We start from the raw sequence: 24,486 nt of genomic DNA, 5'->3' as shown, positions 1-24,486 counted from the left end.
ATGCAGGGCTGGAATCTGCTGATCTTTATTATTGTGGCTGTCTCTGCAAACTGGACTAAACTCAACCTACCAACTGAACATATTCCTTACTTCTTTTACAACAACCCAGTTACCAAGGAGAAGTGTAATGAAGATTCTCAGTGTCCTTATAAGGTAAGAACATATGTATTTTTTGTTAGGATCTCCTCCCCGTTTACTGTCAGATCATCACCTAGAGAACAGTGCTTTGTAAACAAGTCTTTTTTGACATTTTCACCTTGTAATAGCTGGTGGATATCTCGATCAACATCACCTAATAAGCCTGTTGTACACTATTTATTTAGCTTACCTGGCCCGATGGGCCAAGTGAGCTTATGTTGTGGTGCGGTGTCCATCGCCTCTGAGTCGTCAACTGTTTCCTTTAAACAACTTCTTCTGGATAACCAATGGACCAAATTTTGATATTTGGCTGGTATGTTCCTAGGATGAAGCCTGGAAAAGTGTACGGAAAGAAATAACCTTGACTTATATTCATGGTTTTAGATGCCAGATTTGGTAAAACTTTTAAATGCAGGTGTCGAAATTAACTGTTTTAGGCACTAGCAATGGTTTGCTAGTGCCTAAAATTTCCACTAGCAAAAATGATGAACAAACTAGCACTTTTTTGGTGAATAGGTTTGACTTTTATTTACTGTTATATTGAGTTTTTCAGGAACTGAGTGATATTGGAAAAGTTATCCAAGACATTGGATAAGAATGGCTGATTGCTACCTGTATCAACATTTTAAATCTATACAACTTTGAATTTATCAGTTTTCTTTTTTTCATGTATGAGCTACATCTAATCTGACTGTCATATGATCAGATCCATTTATAAATGTAACTGTACCCAAATTTATATTATTTAAAAAAATGTTCACATTAACGATCATTTCAATAAATTATTATCAAGACAACTATCTTCCGTGTTCTCGGCAGTCATTGCGCCATACTGTATTAACAACATCGTTACTAGATGATTTGTTGTATCCTAGAATAATATTCAATTCTTTTTCTCATTTCCGCACCGTTTTTAACATGGCCGTATATGCACGTTGTTGTGGCAGTGATTTTATATCAGCAGCGTCAGGAGAAACGCTCTCCGATTTCAACGATTTTTTTTCAGAAGGGCCAGGCTCTGGCTGTTGACTATTGTCTTGGTCATTGCAAGCACTGTCAGATGCTTTCCTTTTGAAAAAGTTTGTTATCATAGCTGATATGTCACGTTTCACATGATGAGCAGACAGAAATCGTAGAGTTTTCCAAGACAACTTTTTATTCGGTTTACACATAACTATCAAGGGAAAAACTGGAGGAATTCCGAATGTATTGATAATCTATGTCACTTTAGCGTTTGTAACCTATTTACTCATTTAAAGGCAGACAGAGAAAGGCATTTTGTGGCAGATGTTTCGTCAAAAATAGTGATTAGGTATAGTTCATTTCCACTCGCAAAATTTTGCTAGTTCATTATTTTCCAGCTAGCAATTACCAGATTTTAGCTGGAATTTTGCTAGTTGTATATAGTTAATTTCGAACCCTGAAATGACTTCTTCTTATGAATTAAAAGGTCTAGAGGCATGATATTTGGTAGGTATGATCCTAGGATGAAGCTCGACAAAGTTTGCGAAAAGAAATGAACTTGACCTATGTTCACGGTCACAGGGGTCAAACATGTAAACAACTACTTATCATGAACTAAAAGGCCTGCAGCATGATATTTGGCTTGTATATATATATTACCAGATGAGTGCTGCAGGCCCATTGGGCCTCTTTTCTAAATATGTACAGTGTCTTACACATGACAAGGACACAGTCACAAGACAAGATTGTCACTCAGCAATCAGTTCTGTCAGCTTCCTAAGGAACACATGTTGCCTTGAGAAGGCCAGGATAAAAAAAAGGGTTGCTATGAAGACAGAGTTATTGCACTCCTCTCTGGCTGAATAGACTTGTGCTCTACTGAATGAGTTTAGGAGAAATGATTGTTGTCAAGGTGTAAAAGTAATGCTTATGAATGTAACAATTCTGAGGTCAATATTTTGTAGGACCATTCATTATTGGGCCAATTTAAAAGGGGTAGTTATTGGTCACATGTTTGTTTACTGGTTATTACTCCAAACAACCATGGTCGATGTAAGGTAGGGTCTCCTTGTTGTAGCTAGTTGCTACCTCACTAAATGAGTGGCCTGTCACATGCCATCAAGAGTAATTAGGGTAAAGTGCCTTGCTCACTGACACAAAAACAGCAGCACTGACTGTCAGTTTCTCAGCTCCCTGTGAAACACCACCTCCAATCATTAGGAATTGTCAAACCACACACTTTGGTTCTTTATCTGACGTTAGGTAGGCCAGCTCTCTAACTGACTGAGCTCTCACAACCCCTCCTTTGCTGGCTTATACAACTTTACTAGACCTTGATGGTCTACAAATTCAACAAAAGTGTAATTAATGCCCCAGTAATCCATCAGTCAAATGTACAGGAAGCAACTAGTATTTTATCAGCTTGACTTGTACTATGCAAATTTTCAGATGGTAGACTCTGAAATCATCCTTGCCGCATATGAAGGTAAACTGCTTATCTGGAAACATGACGTTACTTGCTTTGACTGACGAAGAATTATATGGAAGATGTCATTAATTGAAACTGTTACTCTTTCAGAGTTTCAGGAGTCTTTGTGGAAATCCTTCCTTTTGTTCATTTTATCCCCCAACAAACAAAGTTGGCGGGGAAACTTCAAATGGGTTCCTTCGGTCCATCTTTCTATCTGTAAGGATGGATACTGTCAATTCCGCACATATTTAATGAGGCTGTTGTGACCTGATTTGCTGGTTTCTTTATTCATTCTTATATGCTGTTTTCCGGATGATATCTTTTAAAGGACCGGTCACAGTTTGGTGAAACTTGGTTGGTATACTTATTACCTTAATCCTGTGCCCAAGTTTGATTTTGAAGTATGAATTATGATGAGACTTGCTTGGTAGACTTGTTACCTTAATCCCTTGTTCAAGGTTGATAATTGGCAAACTCTTTGCATATTTAATGAGGTTACTGTGACCTGATTGGCTGATATCTTTTCCAGTTTTCCATGTTACTCAAATGTATATATTTTACAAACGAACATGGACAGGGAATCTTGATGACTATGTCCTGGTTTCTTTCTTGTTTTGTGTTGATTTTTGTCCTAGTTTTGTTTACTTTGAGTTTTGATTATGATTCCTTTTTACATGTAGGTATTTTCTTTTGTGAAGTCCGTATTGCTATGGCCTTATGTAGTGGATCTTTCTGATGGACATCTTATAATTAGCCCTGAGTCGTACAGTTGAAACTATGTGAAGGATAAGGAAAACGAAATGGTCAAAAGGTAGCCATCTTTGATTTAGACAATGTTAGTTCATCTTAAGCATTGGTGGATATTTCTGAAGAAAAATTTGATAGATATTTTAAAGTTTTATCTGTGTGTACATTTCCTTTGTTGTCTCAGTAGATAAGTGTAAATTGAGGGCAAATAAGGAAACAAAAATTGCCTACTGATGACCTTGTTAGATTTTTATCATCACATTTTGTTAATACTTTTCTTGAAAAAAAACCCCTAGAATGATCTTTCTCAAAATTTGTGTGTAGGTTCCCCTTATCAGTATCAAGAATTAAAGTAAGGACTTTTCTTAAACTCCATGTGTAAGTCCCCTTGATCTGAAGTTGTACTTGTTTAGTGAACTGGTAGAATGATCCTTTGGAACTTTAAATATTACATATGGAGGATTATTTGTCTTAAAGTGCTCGACAGAATTCATCTTCACTTCCAACGTAACTAGCATCATTTAGTTGGTATCTAACATGTTGGAGAAGCAGCCCCTTGTCTAACTTAGGATTGTAATAGGGATTAAAGCAGTAATGAAAAGTATCCTTCCCCTGATGGGCTGAAACTATCAACTTCTGACTCTCTAAAGGCACTATTAAGACAAGTAAGGTAATCAGCACTTCTGCACCATCAGTGATTTCTTTTGCCCTGTTTGATAGATTAGATCTTATGTAAGTAAATTTAAGGATGATGATATGTCTTGGGCCAGAGACCTTGAATGGATCCAGTTAGAAATACTGATGATATTCTTTATTTTTAAGTGAATTTAATTTGAATGAAGGCCATGAGTTATACCACTGGTGAACATATTAAACCATCAGAAAACAGGAAATCTAGAAATAAGGTAACAGTAGAAAAACTCTCTGAAAATTTGATTTAAATGACAGCCTATTTATAAAATACATATTGTAGAGACAATGCTTCATCTCTAGATGAGAGGCATTGCATTAAGTATAAGTTTGCATTGTGGGAAAGAAATAAGATACTTAGCTCTTTTGCAGTTCTTCTAAAGAATGAAAAGACAACTTAACCATGTCTTTTAGCCCACCATCATTTGCTAGAACATTTCTTACTTTTTCCATTTCTTGAGCAGTAACAAATGGATCATTATCAAATTTCAGATGTAGGTTCCTCTTATGTCCTAGTTGTGTTTTTGTCCCATTTTGGGACTGAGGTGAAACAACACTAATGGCTGCCAAGTGACCATTTCAGATTTTGACAGTATTAATTTCTTATTGCTGTTTCCTCAGTACCAGATCAAGCTTTTTAAAATTTCATATGTATTCTGTTCTTGTTCCCTGGTTGTGCATTGTTTGGCTTTGGGTCTGATCTGAAAAAGAAAATGGCTGAGAGGGTTCCACCTATTGTTACAACTATTTCTTGAGAAATATATGGTGGACTTTTCTCAAATTTCATATGTAGGTGCATCTTAATAGTCCATTTTCTCATTACTTTTTTGATCTACTCATTGCCTACCAATAATACTCCACATGTAGTAAAGAGTACCCATATTGCTTCTTTTTCACATTCCAACATATTTTTACCATTCTGTTGTTGCTATTCGGGAAAATACCTCTAAATTGTTTTCTTGTTTTCTCTTTTCTGTATCTCCAAAATGAGTTTACCTGTGTCTGACTTCCGTGTTGCTTTGGTTTCAGTTTCATGTATATGGTGTTAGTGGTCTGTAATGCTTTTCATGACAATATTTTAACTTTACACATTTGAAACTGAGCAAATATTCAAGGTTACTGATATGGTTTTCCAACTCCTCTCTTATTTCTTCACATTTTTCTTCTCTCTTAATCTCTACACAGGTGTTCTTCTTCACCACTAGTCTGCATGAGCCACAAAGCCACATGACATCTGAGTTTGATAAAGAATTATATTTCTGATCTTATATTGCAAGATATCTAGTATAGAAATATGCTTCAAATCAGTTACAATTCATCAACTGGGATTACTTGTCTACAAATACACTTGTGTACAAAGTTCATTGCCATTTTTCATCATTTCATTGACCTTTGAACACTTCTTACGACTTTAAAGAGTATTGTGATACTGACTGTCACCTAGTTATCGCTTTGCCATGGTGACTTCCAGTTGTTGTCATGCTCATTTTATCAATATTAGGTCAGATATCTCTACGCAAAATGTATCCAGTCTACACTGCATAGCTAATGAATCAACATCATTTGCATAAGAATACCTGTACATCTTTAGCTGTAGAATGGCAAGGGCTATCAAATAACAGCGCTTTCACTATGGAGCTTCAAGTTACTTGACCTTCTCCATGCCTGGATATCACATTTATCCTTATGCTTTGTATATTATTGGACCAGGAAGACTTCCAGGGCTTTGTATATTATTGGACCAGGAAAACTTCCAGGGCTTTGTATATTATTGAACCAGGAAGACTCCCAGGGCTTTGTATATTATTGGACCAGGAAGACTTCCAGGGCTTTGTATATTATTGGACCAGGAAGACTTCCAGGGCTTTGTATATTATTGGACCATTGAGACTTCCAGGGCTTTGTATATTATTGGACCAGGAAGACTCCCAGGGCTTTGTATATTATTGGACCAGGAAGACTCCCAGGGCTTTGTATATTATTGGACCAGGAAGACTCCCAGGGCTTTGTATATTATTGGACCAGGAAGACTTCCAGGGCTTTGTATATTATTGGACCAGGAAGACTTCCAGGGCTTTGTATATTATTGGACCAGGAAGACTTCCAGGGCTTTGTATATTATTGGACCAGGAAAACTTCCAGGGCTTTGTATATTATTGGACCAGGAAGACTTCCAGGGCTTTGTATATTATTGGACCATTGAGACTTCCAGGGCTTTGTATATTACTGGACCAGGAAGACTTCCAGGGCTTTGTATATTATTGGACCAGGAAGACTTCCAGGGCTTTGTATATTATTGGACCAGGAAGACTTCCAGGGCTTTGTATATTATTGGACCAGGAAGACTTTCAGGGCTTTGTATATTATTGGACCAGGAAGACTTCCAGGGCTTTGTATATTATTGGACCAGGAAGACTTCCAGGGCTTTGTATATTATTGGACCAGGAAAACTTCCAGGGCTTTGTATATTATTGAACCAGGAAGACTCCCAGGGCTTTGTATATTATTGGACCAGGAAGACTTCCAGGGCTTTGTATATTATTGGACCAGGAAGACTTCCAGGGCTTTGTATATTATTGGACCAGGAAGACTCCCAGGGCTTTGTATATTATTGGACCAGGAAGACTTCCAGGGCTTTGTATATTATTGGACCAGGAAGACTTCCAGGGCTTTGTATATTATTGGACCAGGAAGACTCCCAGGGCTTTGTATATTATTGGACCAGGAAGACTTCCAGGGCTTTGTATATTATTGGACCAGGAAGACTTCCAGGGCTTTGTATATTATTGGACCAGGAAGACTTCCAGGGCTTTGTATATTATTGGACCAGGAAGACTTCCAGGGCTTTGTATATTATTGGACCAGGAAGACTTCCAGGGCTTTGTATATTATTGGACCAGGAAGACTTCCAGGGCTTTGTATATTATTGGACCAGGAAGACTCCCAGGGCTTTGTATATTATTGGACCAGGAAGACTTCCAGGGCTTTGTATATTATTGGACCAGGAAGACTTCCAGGGCTTTGTATATTATTGGACCAGGAAGACTCCCAGGGCTTTGTATATTATTGGACCAGGAAGACTTCCAGGGCTTTGTATATTATTGGACCAGGAAGACTTCCAGGGCTTTGTATATTATTGGACCAGGAAGACTCCCAGGGCTTTGTATATTATTGGACCAGGAAGGCTCCCAGGGCTTTGTATATTATTGGACCAGGAAGACTTCCAGGGCTTTGTATATTATTGGACCAGGAAGACTTCCAGGGCTTTGTATATTATTGGACCAGGAAGACTTCCAGGGCTTTGTATATTATTGGACCAGGAAGACTTCCAGGGCTTTGTATATTATTGGACCAGGAAGACTCCCAGGGCTTTGTATGTTATTGGACCAGGAAGACTTCCAGGGCTTTGTATATTATTGGACCAGGAAGACTTCCAGGGCTTTGTATATTATTGGACCAGGAAGACTTCCAGGGCTTTGTATATTATTGGACCAGGAAGACTTCCAGGGCTTTGTATATTATTGGACCAGGAAGACTTCCAGGGCTTTGTATATTATTGGACCAGGAAGACTCCCAGGGCTTTGTATGTTATTGGACCAGGAAGACTTCCAGGGCTTTGTATATTATTGGACCAGGAAGACTTCCAGGGCTTTGTATATTATTGGACCAGGAAGACTTCCAGGGCTTTGTATATTATTGGACCAGGAAGACTTCCAGGGCTTTGTATATTATTGGACCAGGAAGACTTCCAGGGCTTTGTATATTATTGGACCATTGAGACTTCCAGGGCTTTGTATATTATTGGACCAGGAAGACTTCCAGGGCTTTGTATATTATTGGACCAGGAAGACTTCCAGGGCTTTGTATATTATTGGACCAGGAAGACTCCCAGGGCTTATTGAACTATCGATAAATCATACAAATCCTTGTGGTTCAATTTTTATGGTTTTCCAAAAAGTCGCTTTTTCAAGGATATTCGATCTTGTGGATAAATATAGCTCAATTAATGTCCATAGACTAATCATATCAGTTCATTGACATATGATTTCATGGATTAAGAGTACCAAAGAAACCAACAAAATTAATTCCCAACAAAAATGAATGACTTTACAGTATTCTCACAGTTTATTTCAGACGTGTAATAGATGATAACACCACTAGGATCAAAGATAGCAAGTATCCATCGTTGATATTAGTTGAAAACGCTTTTCCTGATAAATGGATCGATGAATTTTGACTAAATTCAATATGAAACTTTCTGGATAAATATGATAGATAAAGGATTTACTTCTTCCATTCAGATTCTGTCTGACCAATATGACCAGACCTATAGTGTCAAGTGTCACTTTCCATTTACAGCCACAATATCTATTTATCTTAGACAGGAATCAATGATGTCTGATCCTTGTCTGGTTAGAATTTCACCCAGGATTAACTCAGTAGGGATATGTTGGTCAATTTATTCTTAAACCTCAGTCCTTTTTGTTTAGATCACATATCTACTTAAACATTTATTGGATCTACGCTGGTGAAAATTCAAAATTCAGGATTTAACTTAAAAATTGAATTAATATGTAGTGTTGATGATATGAATGTATAATATTGGTTTGTGCCTGGAGAGGTAAACTAAAGGTGATATACAGTGTAGGCTTGCAATGGTGGTTTATTATTCATCATCAGAGAATGGGCAGTATAGTATTGACCACTGTCCAGTGTAATGTTGTTAAGTGCAGATATTTAGATAGATACAAGTCCATACCTTGTAATCAATCCCTATTACCAGTCGCACTGCAACTAATTGTGGATACTATGTACATTTTGATCAAAAGATTGTGTCATTTTATAGCAGTATAAATCATAGCCCAACGCTTGTTAATTGTATGCTATTGAAATACAGTTTTAGAAAAGAAAAAAAGAAATATTGATCCATACTAATAAGTACATTTTAATACAATTTTTTAGTGCAAATTGGCCAAAAGGCTTATGCTGTGGTGTGTCGTCTGTCGGTCTGTCTGTCTGTCGTTCTTCCTTACGATCTCAATGTTTTCATTTAAACAACTTCTCACACGAAAAAAAGTGACCTAGACTCATATATATGGTCACGAGAGTCAAATTTGTGAAAATGAACCATAAACAATTTCTTCTGATTAGTCAAAGACCTAGAAGAATTATATTGGCTGAGAGTTATCTTGGATAAAGGCCAATAAAGTATGCATAAAGAAATGAAATGACATAGAACCAAATTTAAGGTCACAGGAATCATATTATCAAAACCAGTAAAAAGACTTCTTTTGGTTAGCGAAAATTCTGAGAAGTAGAAGTTTATACATATGTAGGTGAAAGCCTGACAAATTTCAAGAGAAAAAAAAAAGAGGGAAGAAAGAAGAAATGACATTTATCTTTTATGAAAGCCATAATTATCACTGTTTAGAACTGATTGTTAGAAGCTTAAGTTTGTTGTGGAAATTGGTTAAGATTGATTGGATGTCCCCACTCGGGATGCCAGTGGAGCACATATTTTGTGATGAACATTGATTGTACTTTTAATGAACATTGAGCAATGCAGGCCCATTGGGCCTTTGATCATAAAAGATTATTACAAAAACTGAAATGATAAAACGTGGGTATATATTTCTGATGTTGTTCATGTTTCTTTTTATATCAATGCCTTGTAGGTATAGCTTTGAAAATAATCGTAGTTTCTAATTTGTCATAGGAGGGCTGGTCAGTGGTTTAGTCATATTTACTGTCAAAGGATGGCTGGTCAGTGGTCTGGTCAGTCTACAAATAACAAGTAAGGAGTTCATGAGGTTATGACCCTATCTATTCAGGGATATTCATAAATAGATATAATGCCACACAGGTTCACTAGTGTAACAGGTTAACAGAGGTGAAGTGTCAATGGACAGTTGATAACCTTTACATTGGCTGTAGACCACTGACCACTCAGTAGGGTACTGCTATAGACTGACCATTAGGTATATACATTTGACCCCAATACACTCATCACACATGCACTATACAGCTCTAAATATATTCTGACCTGTTAGGTTGTAAGGATATGTTCAGTACTGTATATAAGACACATAACAGATTTGTATACTGATGTCCTTAATAACTGTAACATTTGTTGTTAGTTACCAAGTATTGATTTTTTCCCCCACTTCTTTTACTCAGCCAGTTAAAAGCTCAGTAGTACTATGAGCCACGGTAATTTGATTCACAGAATATGACAGTTACCACAACATCTTATGTATAATATCTCATCATTTATGCTTGTAAAATATCTCATGAATATGAAATTAAGTTCTAATGATTTTAAATAAATACTACGAAATATCTTGTTTTGAATGATTAGATTTTATATTTAAGTTCCTATAATTGTCATATTTAAGTTCCTATAATTGTCGTATTTAAGTAACTTTAGTTATCTGATTGAAGTTTCTGAAGATAACTGATTGAAGTCCCTTAAGATATCTGATTGAAGTTCCGTAAGATATCTGATTTAAGTTCCTTGAGATATCTGATTTAAGTTCCTATAATTGTCATATTTAAGTTCCTATAATTGTCATATTTAAGTAACTTTAGTTATCTGATTGAAGTTCCTTAAGATATCTGATTGAAGTCCCTTAAGATATCTGATTGAAGTTCCGTAAGATATCTGATTTAAGTTCCTTAAGATATCTGATTTAAGTTCCTTAAGATATCTAATTGAAGTTCCTTAAGAATTATGATTGAAGTTCCTTAAGAATTCCGATTGAAGTTCCTTAAGATATCTAATTTAAGTTCCTTAAGATATCTAATTTAAGTTCCTTAAGATATCTGATTGAAGTTCCTTAAGATATCTGATTGAAGTTCCTTAAGAATTCTGATTGAAGTTCCTTAAGATATCTGATTTAAGTTCCTTAAGATATCTTATTTAAGTTCCTTAAGATATCCGATTTAAGTTCCTTAAAATATCTAATTTAAGTTCCTTAAGAATTCTGATTGAAGTTCCTTAAGATATCTGATTTAAGTAACTTAAGATATCTGATTTAAGTTCCTTAAGATATCTGATTTAAGTTCCTTGAGATATCTGATTGAAGTTCCTTAAGAATTCTGATTGAAGTTCCTTAAGAATTCTGATTGAAGTTCCTTAAGATATCTGATTGAAGTTCCTTAAGATATCTGATTTAAGTTCCTTAAGAATTCTGATTGAAGTTCCTTAAGATATCTGATTTAAGTTCCTTAAGAATTCTGATTGAAGTTCCTTAAGAATTCTGATTGAAGTTCCTTAAGATATCTGATTTAAGTTCCTTAAGATATCTGATTGAAGTTCCTTAAGATATCTGATTGAAGTTCCTTAAGATATCTGATTTAAGTTCCTTAAGAATTCTGATTGAAGTTCCTTAAGATATCTGATTGAAGTTCCTTAAGATATCTGATTGAAGTTCCTTAAGAATTCTGATTGAAGTTCCTTAAGAATTCTGATTGAAGTTCCTTAAGATATCTGATTGAATTTCCGTAAGATATCTAATTTAAGTTCCTTAAGAATTCTGATTGAAGTTCCTTAAGATATCTGATTTAAGTAACTTAAGATATCTGATTTAAGTTCCTTAAGATATCTGATTTAAGTTCCTTGAGATATCTGATTGAAGTTCCTTGAGATATCTGATTTAAGTTCCTTAAGAATTCTGATTGAAGTTCCTTAAGATATCTAATTTAAGTTCCTTAAGATATCTGATTGAAGTTCCTTAAGATATCTGATTTAAGTTCCTATAGTTATCTAAGTTGATATAATAATATTGTTAAGTTCTGAGAACTAGGATTTTCATGCTTTTTACATAATCAGTCTGTTATCGTGTGAATTAAGCCATGTGATATTTTTGTTTATATGTTATAAGTGTAATATACCCTTGAGGTTTTCCTTGGCTGTACCAGTGAGAAATTGATTGTGATGTCACTAACATGGACGACAAAATAACATTGAACCATGAATTGAAATAGTGCAATAAAGTGGCTGTCTCCATCAGATTTTGTTTTTCATATTTTTACATTCAAACCTGTCTAAATTGAACTTTTCTGATGAGTCATGCGATAAAAAGAATCTTAGATTTACTTTCATTTCATATAAGATGTTATTAACAGAGACTTAAGAGTTTTATTTGAAGTAGCCTTGAAAACTTACTTCAGATCCTTTAGATATATGAGGATGTTTGTAGAAATATTTCATTTACACTTCAGAGGTATCTCATATGCGCTCTATAAGTTTTCTCATGACATAATTTTGGTTTGTCTTTGATTTTTTATTAAATCATTGCTACAAATATTTAAGATTTTTATTAAAAATTGTGTGTAAGAAAATGAGACACCTGTATCCTTGTAAGCATATCTCTCTGATCACAATAACTTACATGTTCTGCCATGTGATGTGAACATGTCAAACACGTCATAAATCTCACATGTAATTATACTCTGTAGTGATGTCATATCCTAATGAATCACAAGATTGTCTCAACGATGAAAAATGTGCTGCAATCTGTCTGTCTATGTCAGGAAAGGAATAGACTGAACAATGTTCTATTTTATTATCAACCTGAGCAGTTTGATGAATAAAATCTTATGTTCATGTCCATGTTGAATAGAAATAATTAAAATTTGATGTGCCACTCACCTATGTTCATGTCCATGTTGAATAGAAATAATTAAAATTTGATGTGCCACTCACCTAACAGTTTGTTATATAACAGATATTACATCTGCTATTACAGCAGACTCTGATTCTATGCTTGTTAATTGTTTCATATCAAGTTATTTCATTTGTAAAATCCTATATGGTTGTATAAATGCAGAGGTCTTGTAGAATCTACAATAACATGATGAAAAATTGAGAATACAAGATATGAACTGACAGATTAAGATATGACGTTAGGTCGGTGAATTTTGGGTCTCAGTCCTGGACTCATGCTTTTCCTGTGGGACTCACTCAAATTTTAAGACCCCATTATGTCTCTTGCTAATTGGTGATCAGGACTCACCTGAAAAAATCCTACAAAAGTTATAGTTAGGTGTAGAATTTGTTGCAATCTTATGTCAATCATCACAAAGCTCACCTTTTTAATGGGATATAAAACCTAATGATTAATGTCTCAGGTTATAATCATCCAGCCTGTTGCTACTAATGTTTCATCAGTAATGTTTAGTTTACATAGCCTATGGGGTCATGTGACCTTTTCACTTTGATGCTGGATTTGTCGCCCACACACATTACTATGACACACATGCCTTGAAACTAAAATAGCTCTTAAAATTTTGACTAAATTTGATCTGAATTACAGTTTAGCTCAGATATCTTGATTTGATAAATAGGGTTCAAAGAGGGAAATAAAATAAAATGTTTGATTTATCCTACTCTGTAAGCAGGTTAAGGAATTGAAAAAATGATCTTGATTTTCCGCAACAGATAGTACTGTTGTTAGTCCAACATCTGATGATGGTGGGCTGTTCAAATCGCCCTATGTCTGTCATTCATCCAGTCGTAAACAATTTTTGTTATCACTATTTCTTGAAAAGTACTGGATGGATCTTTCTCAAATTTCATATGTAGGTCCACTTTGTCCCTAGTTGTGCCCCTTTGATTTTGGGACTGGTCAGAAAAATAAATGGCTGACAGGCAGCAATCTTGAAATTTTTAAATGAAGATTGTTTTCGCTATTTCTTGAAAAGTAATATGTGGATCCCACTCAAATTTTCTATGAAGGTTCCCCTTGGTCTCTTGTTGTGTCCCTTTGGATTTTGGGTCTGATCAGAAATACCAGATGGATGGCACAGCCAGCTGTCATGGATTTTGCCTTTGCAAGTTTGTTATTGCTTTTTCTTCAGAAGTGCTGGACAGATCTTTTTTAAATTTCATGTATAGTTTGGGACTGATCAGAAAAACAAGATGGCAGACAGGCAGCAATCTTTGATTTTGTCTAGTAAAGATTGTTATCCCAATTTCTTAAGAACTACTGAATGGATCTCTTTCTTTCCCATTGGTTTCTACTTGTACCTGTTTGATTTTGGGACTGATCAGAAGAAACAAAATGGCTTCCAGGTGACCATTTTGGATTTGGCAGGTGAAGATTATCATAGCTATTTCTGCAAAGGAATGTTCAAAATTTTCATCATTAAGAGCAAAACCAGAGAGGAGAAAAGACAGGAAAAGTTCCAAATTTCAAAGAGCAAATTAAGATAAAAAAAAAACAAATGGTGGATTTCAAGATCCCTCTGGGATCTGTTGTATTTTAAATGATAAAACTTAGTAGAAAAAAAATAACTGGAATGGTAATACCACAGATTTAGATATATTTAAGTCAATGGTAGTATGTACAGTCCATTAGTGGAAGTATGACATGAGGCTAGTTAATCAGATGATAGTGATTACAGCTGTTAAAACTTACCTAAGTGAACATGAAGTGACAAGAAATACATATATACCTGGTCATTTTTTGTTTGGGGACTAATGACATCCTTCATTTTGCCCATTAATAAAAAAAAAGGAAAGTCAGACTTATCTGAAACTCTTCGAAAACCCTGTGTAACTCAAAGTGTTCCTCTTCATGCTAAATATTATCTTAGATATGATTAAGTTTATAACGTGAATACTTTGATAATTCAAGAGTTTCTCACAATCCTGTCAACTTCAAGAGAAGGAAGTTTGATTGTACATTTTTATTTCATAACATTACCAGTATTACTTGTCCTTATTGTACATGGATCATGTCATGGAAACAGTTGATATATTCAGCATAACAATAAAACAACCTGCTAGGTATGAAGTTAAGAGCACAATCATGTTACCTGGAATGGAGCTATAGTGTCTATTTTTCCTCATGCACCTGGTATTGTTCATTACTTTGTTTATAGGTAAAAGTATGGATAAGTCCCGAGAAATATTGTTTATAAGTAAATGTATGGGTAAGTCCCGAGAAATATTGTTTATAAGTAAATGTATGGATAAGTCCCGAGAAATATTTTTGATCACATGGACATTGAAATAAGTTTTTGCATAAAGGATATAAAGGGTTTGAATTTCATTTGGTAATTTGTAATCTGCAATTACGTAAATCAAAATGCCTAATGCCATTCTCTTCAGTGCACCTCATTAATTCTTGTTGAGTTACAGAATTCCTTTCAATGTTTTTGATAATGCAATGTTAAAGAAATGAGGTCATTGTTAAAAATTGGGGCCGCAATAGTATACTTTCTAGAGCATGGATGGTGCGTGGCAGGATACTCCTACCCCATGGCAGTTTGTGTTTCCCAGCAGGCCAAGAAGAGATCGATCTGTAATGGAATGGTTGTATACTTGAGCAAGGCAGTTTGGCAGTTAACAGACTTGTTCTTGATGGCATGCAATGAGCCTCCTGTATATTGTTCATTGAGGTAGCCACCAGCTATTACAAGACGACTCGAAACAATCCTGGCTGTTCACAGGGCCATGAACCCAACAAACAAACATTGCTACTTAGATTTGTTACCTGTCACATAATAACTAATTTGAGTAGAATTGAGTTGATCTCACATTACCAGAGTGTTAAATGTCCTTCAATATCTCCTTCCTTCTATCTTAAGATGATCTTTTGTTTCCCTTTCAGACGGAGCTGACACAGGAAAAGTGTTGGGGCTATGAGAAGGTTTGTGAGGAGAAAAACAGAATGTTCATGCCAAGCTGCCCAGGAAACAGCCGAGGATGGTACAAAGTTACTGTTTACTTACTTTGCATAGAAATTAAGATAAAACAAATGAATTGGAACATGGAAATGATTTCAATACATAAAAGATGAAAGCATGTATTGTACATGAAATGAAAAATGGAGACAATATGTTGAACTATTCATACTCCCTACTAATGTAAGATTGAGGGGATACTAGCATATAGTAATCACTTTGTGTGTCCATGACAACCATGTTTATCAAATGTAGCCATGGTAAAGATTAGTCTGTACTCTCACCATAGCATCACTTCTTCAAAGTCTGCACCAGATAAGATTTTTGTGGTCTTTGGCCAAGGTTAGAAGTGAAGTTGACCTTTTGAACACTTTTGAAATAAATACCTTTGTACAAGTTATCTCATGAACTCCTGGAAAGTTTTACTTCATATCCACACCTGGCAAAGCTTCATCCACAAAGGTGTTCACTTGATTAGATTTTAATGGTCATCAGTTAAGGTTAATGGTCCGAGCTGACCCTTGACCACTTTAAAATAGAAAGCTTGTGTGCAAGATATCTCTTGAACCCCTGAACAGTGTTAGTTTATATTCATACCATAGAGTTACATCATAAAGTGGTTTTTGTGGTCATTGGTCAAGGTTTAGGGTTAAAGATAACTATCAAGTGCTTTTGAAATAAAAAATGTATTTACAAGATATCTGATGAACTCCTTAATAGCAAACATAGCTCGAGTAGCCCATAAGGACTGCTTGCAAAGCAAGCCCTAAAGGTAACTGTGAAGAAAGAAGTGAAAAAAATTCGTCAAAAGTGTGTGACATGAACATAAAGTCCTCAGTAATGCTTTAATTACATCAATGGCATATCACAACTCGCCTACATGACTGATTAGCAACATATGGTCTCATTCAGCTAGATGCTTAATCACTTCATAACTATTGAGGTAGCATATTGCAGACAAGAGTCTGGTTGAACAAGACAAAGCAATTAGTATCTTACCTGGTAAATTGGTGTCGATTTTCTGAAAGAATGAACTAAGATAAAAGACTGGAGCATATGAACTAGTTAGGAACACAATAAATACATTGAGGATTTAAGGAAGAAACAGTTAACTTCAGGTTCGATAGATCAAAAGAAAAACTAGAAATTGTTGTTAACAATTTTGCGGGCTTTTCACTTCTTTGGCGACAAGTTGACAGGAAGTTGACATTTATCCTGATAACAATATATGAGAAAGTTTCCTTGTTTGTTAGTCTCTACAACATATCCAAAGATGAACTTTGAATCTTGAAACGTTAAGGATATATAACTACATAATAACAAAGAAATACACTTTTTAAAGGTTCAAACATATTTGACCCCTGTGACCTTGAATGTCGGTCAAGGTTATTCATATTTGCAAGCCTTATAATGTAACATCTGATGATCAATATATTCCCAATATTAGTTCTCTAGACCTTGTGAAACTTGACAAGAGGATTGTTGAACACTGGTACCCTATTTTGTATATTTGAACTTTGACCCCTTTTGGAAACCGGAAGTTGACATTTTGAGGGAAGTTTTTCTCATGACAATCACTAGGAAGTCTCCAGAAGGTTTATAATTAATTTTCATCATTGTATGCCTTCTAGAAATTGAAAAACTGTGATTTAACGATTTTTAGTTAATTGACATCTGTGACATTGAAAGTGGGTCAAGGTCATTTATATTATCAAACTTTGTTGCCAGTGACATATGCTTCTTATATGTGAAATATCAAGCCTCTAGGCCTTCCAGAACTTGAGAAGAAGTTTTTCAAAGATTGGTACCCTAATTAGCTCTTTCCAAATTTGTGCCCTACGGAAAACCGAAACTTGAACATTTTGGGAAGTTTTTCTTATGAAAATCAATAGGAAGTGTCCACAGAAGGTTTATAATCAATTTTCATCATTGTGTGCCTTCTAGAAAGTGAGAAACTGTCATTTAAGGATTCTTAGTTAATTGACCTCTGTGACCTTGAAAGTGGGTCAAGGTCATTTTTATTATCAAACTTTGTTGCCAGTTACATATTCTTCATATAGGTGAAATATAGAGCCTCTAGGCATTTCAGAACTTGAGAAGAAGTTTTTCAAAGACTGGAACCCTTAATAGCACTTTTCAACTTTGACCCCCTACCGCAAACCGGAAGTTGAATTTTGAGGTACGTTTCTCTTATATCAATCGACAGGAAATGTCCACAGAATATTTATGTCCAAAGTTGAAGACTTTGAGCAGCTTAACAATGGAGAAATTACCATTTAACTATTTTTACATAATTGAACCCTGTGATCTTGAAAGTGGGTCAAGGTCATTTATATTAACAAACTTGATAGATATTTAAACAGACATCTTACACATGAAATATCAAGACTCAAGGCTTTGCAGAACTTGAGAAGATTGTCAACGTTTTTAACTGAAAATAACACTTTTGAACTTTGACCCCTACCGAAAACGGGAAGTTGACCTTTGATCGCAGTTTTTTTCTTGTGAAAAGTGTTTTCTTTTTAATTCACATAATATTATTAAAACTGAGGTCACTAGCTTCAACAATTCTTGAGGTACGGCATTTTAGGTAAAATAGGAAATGACGTCATGGCGGCCATTTTGTTTTTCCGCTGAATTTGTAAATGTCACTAAATGGTAGAAGACATCTGGGGAAATCTTCTCAGTAACAATTTGATAAAATATAGCCCATCAATATTGATCTAAAACGAGTTTTTTCTATTTGTCGGCATTTTTAAATGATCAAAGAAAATTTTCAAAATAGCATACAGCGGAAATGGTAAACGTTTCAGAAGAACTGAAAACACTAAAGGACGTTCTGCATCGATCTGAAGAAGAAAATTTCAAGAAAATTCAAAATTAAAAAAAATTTTAAAAATTGTTAAATTTTGAAAACTTTACCCAACAGCGAGCTTTTTTATTTGACATATTTTGTAACAATATGGCTGACAGAAAGTTAGATATGGAAATTCTCTACAATTAATATTAGTGCACAAACTCTGTAGAATCAAAGGTGTTCGAGATATTGCCATTTTTAAGTTTTAACTTATAACGTCATGGTGACCATATTGGATTTTTGACCTACTTAAAAAAGCGGCATCAACAACTTCATATACGTATCTACAAATAGGTGAATAGACTGTATGTCTAGCTTTTACAATTTAAAAGATTATGAACCCACAAATTTGGAAGAAGAATAATAATAAGAATAATACGAAACATAACAAAAACAATAGGTCTTTTCACCAATTAGTGAAAAGCCCTAAAATTCTTGTTTAATTGTAATTGATACTGTTTGTTTACTGCAATGAAATACCTCATAATTCTATGCTCACTCCACATGGCTTTGCCATAAGTCAGTTTAGATAACTCCTCAACAGATTTAGATCAGGAGAAAAGATGAGGGGATGGGGGTATATCTAAGAGAACTCTTGATCACTTTGTTTTTATGTCCTAAGGAATGCACCTTGAAGGGCATATGCTCTCACTTTCTCTACAGTATATACCATTTTGAATTACTATATACATCTTCGACTGGTTGATAACAAATTTTTATAATAAACAATTAAATAAGTGTTTATTGATGTCATTTTAATGGCAAATATAGGTAATATTTACCTGTAATAGATGTTACTTCTGTATCTCGTTTACAGCCTTAGTACAACTTTATAATAATTACTTTGATATTTCCATCTTAGATAACTTTTGTTTCGGTTGTAAGACATTGTCCTTCCCTTTCAACAATTTATTGTACATTAAAATGTACATATATGAGTTTAATATTTATGAGACAATTATGTCAACTTACAAATTTTAATTTGCCAGGTATTAAATATATAGCTATCCTAATGAATGTGTACAAAAATATGATATCACGTTGACAGTGTGTCCAGATTTCATCGTTAAGAAAGTTGATGATTAATTTCATCTGATCTTGCCCCAAACGTATGACGAAACTGTGTACATGTATTTGACTTCACTTTAGGAATCTTTATCACAAGCTTGAATTAAATGCATCTTAATCAAAATCTCTCCTAAGAAATAATTTTGTTTTTAATCAAGATGTTTAAACAAAAATAATTTGTAAGTCGATAAAAGAATTTGTATACACAATGGTTTGGTAAAGTTCATGGCTTGAGAAAACAGTCAGGAGGCTGGTAGTTATGGAATACAATTACATGTCCAGGCATAGGATAAAAAATTGAGGATCTTGATCAACACATAATTCTCTATCTATATTGGCTTGAGTAGGTGGCAGTGTTACCTAAACAAACCTCTAATTTCACAACCATTAAATAAGAATTTCTCTTAAGTTTTTATGGGCATGAAAACCACCAGGTTTTGTCAGTATTTCAACATGATTCATTTGTTATGAGTATATGTTATGAGATATGATCATTTTCAAATCTTCTTATGTGTGTCTCAACATGGCAAATAATGTTAAGACAAATTTTATTATTTGTAATGTTTTTTATGCTCCCTGAAAATTTTCAAGGTTACTACTTTGTCCATCTGTCTATCTTTTCATGTCTGGACGGTTACTTTGCTCACAGATAAGAAAGAATCATGAAACTGGTTGTATACATTGGTTGTACCAAGATGTGCAGTGTATTGAATTCAGGGTCCTCGACTAATGTACCAAATTTAGTGTTTGCAGCCCTTTAATTACTGAGTTATTGACCTTTGTTAAAATTTGTGTTTGGTACAGTTATTTTCGGGGAGTATTCATCAGATTCACTAATGCTCTAATTTTTTTGATATGTTATGTAAATGTTATTTAACTCTTTTAAAATGACATTCAAATATGTAGACTGATCAAGGATAATCAACCAAAAGTTACTGCCATTGGAACTGTATCTAGGCATCATCAGTTGACAGGAATTGTAAAAATAATTGTTGATGTGCATTAGTTATTATCTGAAACAAGCTTAACGAATCACTAATCAAACTCTTGATAACATACATGTATACATTCAGATGTTATTTTGACTGATTTTAGGGCTCATGGGAAGGAAGAGCAGTTAGACTTGTTCTGGAAGGGAGCAGATTTTGGCTATATCAAGGAGAGACGTGGAGAGCTAAAAGTTCTCTGTTCACCTGATTCAGAGGTAGGTTAATTCTCGAGTCTTATGGCAAGAAGATCGCCCCAGTCTTTTATAGATCATTTAAAAAAGATTGAATTTTGCTAAATCTTTCTTCAGCTAAGTGGTATATTGTTTACGTTCATTATGGACAGCAATAGCTAAATTTGTAGAGCATCCTCATTTGAAGATCTGAGGTGGGTAATTCAATTCCTACCAGGGATGGTTTGTGTTCCTTAGGTGTTTGTGTTTCTCAGATGAAGGTCCAAGGAGTGTGATTCAATCCCTACCAGGGACAGGTTTGTGTTTCTGAGATGAAGATCTGAGTTGTATGATTTGATCCCTAATTGGACCAGTTTGTGAACCTCATACAGCTTAGATCATGAATCATCTTGTGTTGTAGTGATTTTTTACTTTGACCTGATAATGGCTTTGGAGAAAATTGTTGATGCTGAATGATGTTCATGTTAAGGATGCCTGATGTGGAAGGGCATTACATCGATCCATGTTAATTACTTATATAAAATTGTTGTATGTATTAATATTAGCTTGCTTTTTTCACATAGGAGGATTCTTCATTGGAGTGTGCCAAATACACACGCTATTGTAGGGCAAAAAATCTTTACCTTGACTTCACCAATGCCAAATTGAAGGAGGGCAATAACAGGTATTTTAACACGCTAAATGTAACATGTTTTTAAGCAACATTCTAAACAAAAATTTGAATTTGGCAAATGAGATTTATTATACTTGTCTTAAAAAAAGATGTTTAAACAAATATTTTTAATGAAGATATATCTCCAGACTACTACACCCATCATATGGGCCACTGATCTACAATGTATGTCATTGTTCAAAATAAAGCAACAGTTTGGTCAATGATTTATCAATCAAGTAAGAAATATACATCTGGGTTTTTTTATTCCAACAGGTTTCGAGAAGATGTTTTTACTGAAGGTCAAGTTGGAGGTCACTGTAAGTTGGATAAGGAAGCCTTAAAAGCTGAAGGGGAACACAAAAGTGCTCTCCAGTCCTGGTGAGTCACTGCATCACAAGAGTCGTTGTTTATCTGTTTGAAAAGTTGGATCAGGTTTGGGTGTTTATAAAGTAAGGGCAGACCTACTGATCTTATTTTCTTTCTGACAAACTTTGATTACGCCCTGATTTAGCATGAATATTACATTTTAAGTGCCATCAAACCTGTTTATCTGCATTAACTTATATACCTCTGGAAACAGATAAGAAAAATCTGTGGTTGGAGTAAATTTCCAAAGAATCAACAACCTGCTAATTTCATAAGCATGTGGAGTTTTATCTTCTTGGCTTCAGAAGGATACCCAGTGATATACAGAGGTCTCTTGAAAGTAAGAAATACCTTAAAGATAAAAGAAGAGTGCCAAATTCTGGAGCCTGATATGCCAATAACGTCTACTGCTGTCTTCTGCTGGTTGCCAAAACATATAGTATACCATATGGGCATATCCAGCTTCAGGAGTTTGCGTTCTTCTTTCATTTTTTAGCCAGTGTACCTTAGGTAAGCCTGTCTTTAGATTTGAGAAGAAAAAGTAAGCTTACCAGTATTTGTTGGTGTTCATGTCAATGATTCCATCAGTAAGATATTTCCGTTCTATAAACCTACAAGACAGTAGTGTCGTTTATTATACAGTAAATACCATTGCCATACTGGTCATTTGAGATATTGTATCTATAATTGGTGAACAATGTCATACAAGACTGAAAATGGTGTTTACAATAATGATTAAAGCGTTTGATGATAAATATCTTGTTCTAGAAACAAAACGTAAAATGTAATTATAATCACTGAACTGCTTTGATATGGATTATTTAGTAGTTATAGCACCGTGGAACTTGGAAGTCAAGCACCATATAAAGTGATAGCATGAGATAATGTGGAAACATTTTCTTATGTTTTGTTACTTATATGGTTATATCAACCATTTAGAAAATTGTGATGAGTACACTGTCACCTTTATTAGGCAAAAAAAAAAGTCATATGTAGTATGTTTTGTGCAGAACTGTGTCCTAAGTAACATATATAACTTCCATTAAGATGTCTAGACCGTTCAAAACTCACAGTAAATTTAAATGCATACAATCTCCCCTATTATCCCTGAATGAGGGGACCAAATCCCAAAAAATGGTGAAATTCAAGACCTGGTTTTTAAGAACTTTACTACATGAATGTATTGTTAAGAGTACACTTTAACCCCAGTTTTAAAATAAAAGAAGGAACATTAACATATCATATTAAGTCGTCTCCTTCAGTAGTGCAAAATAACAAAAGGGAAGGGTAACTTGAAACTTTGTTGATTATTTTACTTTTAAGTTGTCCTTTGTTATGTAGCTCAATTTTCATGGTTTTTCAAAAATTAAAAAAAAAAATATAAAATGTTTTCATGGACACTAGATTTTGTGGATAAATAGAGCTGAATTAATCCACTTATACCTATTTCATAAGTTCATGGACATATGAATTTATGGATTAAGAGTACCCATTAAATTAATGAAAATAACCACCTCACAAAAATTAATGATTTCACAGTATGCTGTGAAGTTGTGCTTTGATATTCTGTTTAAACAATTATTTTTTCAGATCCTTGTTAAGATATTTGTGTGATGATAATGATCCGTCAATGTCAGTAGTTGACATACTATATCCATTGCTGACCTTTATAAATAAACTTCACATAAAGAAATTTTCATCCTGTCCTAAGTTTAATTGAAATTTCTACTTTTCAGGTTTGCTGAATTAGAGACATACACATCTTTACCGTTCCGTCCAATTGAGGACAAACAGTGTGATATAGTTATCGACAAACCAACCTACCTCATCAAACTAGATGCTGGTATGCTATCTCTCCAAATTAGGAATATTTACTGTAGTTAATCAAGTTGTGAAGTAAATAAATTTGTGATGAAGGATTTATAAAGTGTATTTTCATCATGTTTATGGCTTGATAACTAAGCTCCATCTTTAGCTGTCATATCAGTATATGATTGTGAGGGTTTATTATCTACAATGATATTACAAGGTTCAATATATAACAAATTTATGGCAATTCCATGTCCGATGCTTTCATCCAAATTTGAAATTGCAAATTCAAATTTCTAGAACATGTGCCACTTTGTATCAAAGCCATTTATAGTGACATTGCAGTATAGTATATTTTAACTAAACTAGCCCCAGGGTTGAGGGGGCAGGGGGTCCATCATATGAACTCTGAAGATTAGGAGTCAAGCTTATTTGTAATTTTTGAAATCTTTTGGGTGTATTGTTTGATATAATCTGTATTAGTGTGTTTGGGATATACCGGTACACATGCACTTGATATTGCTCTGAAATCATCTAATGTTCATTATATTTTCTGGTATGAAAAATTACATAAAATTTATTGAATTATATGGTAAGTGCACCTTCCCAACTAGATTTTGACTTTTCTTTCAATCAGTTTGGACTTTCCTCATTCGTTTCCTAGGGTTCACAATTTAGGCCCTTAGCATCACAGACGAGTCCTGGAGGGACAAAACAGCTGTGTGATGCAGTTCAATTCATTGCTTGGCATTACTGTATCTCACTCTACATTATTAAAAGGTGCTGTTCACTTGTGTGTCTTTTGTACAATCCTAGATCTATTATTTGACTAGATTCAGACATTGTCTAGT

General features: G+C 34.6%; 1 protein-coding gene across 1 annotated transcript in view; it reads left to right on the top strand.

Annotated features, from left to right (window-relative positions):
* LOC132555060 (EGF domain-specific O-linked N-acetylglucosamine transferase-like) overlaps positions 1-24,486 on the top strand; it is a 30,817-nt gene continuing 6,331 nt past the window's right edge. The window contains exons 1-6 of the mRNA XM_060219401.1: positions 1-153; positions 15,628-15,725; positions 20,721-20,829; positions 21,369-21,469; positions 21,734-21,838; positions 23,563-23,669. Of these exons, the coding sequence (XP_060075384.1) occupies positions 1-153; positions 15,628-15,725; positions 20,721-20,829; positions 21,369-21,469; positions 21,734-21,838; positions 23,563-23,669 (673 nt within the window). The remainder of the gene's footprint in view (positions 154-15,627; positions 15,726-20,720; positions 20,830-21,368; positions 21,470-21,733; positions 21,839-23,562; positions 23,670-24,486) is intronic.

This window comes from Ylistrum balloti, unplaced genomic scaffold (genome assembly GCF_031769215.1).
Source record: "Ylistrum balloti isolate Yb309-2 unplaced genomic scaffold, AGI_CSIRO_Ybal_v1 Utg370452, whole genome shotgun sequence".
NCBI classification, from domain to species: Eukaryota; Metazoa; Mollusca; class Bivalvia; order Pectinida; family Pectinidae; genus Ylistrum; species Ylistrum balloti.
The sequence above is the reverse complement of the archived record's forward strand: the minus strand, read 5'-3'. Positions and strand labels throughout refer to the sequence as shown.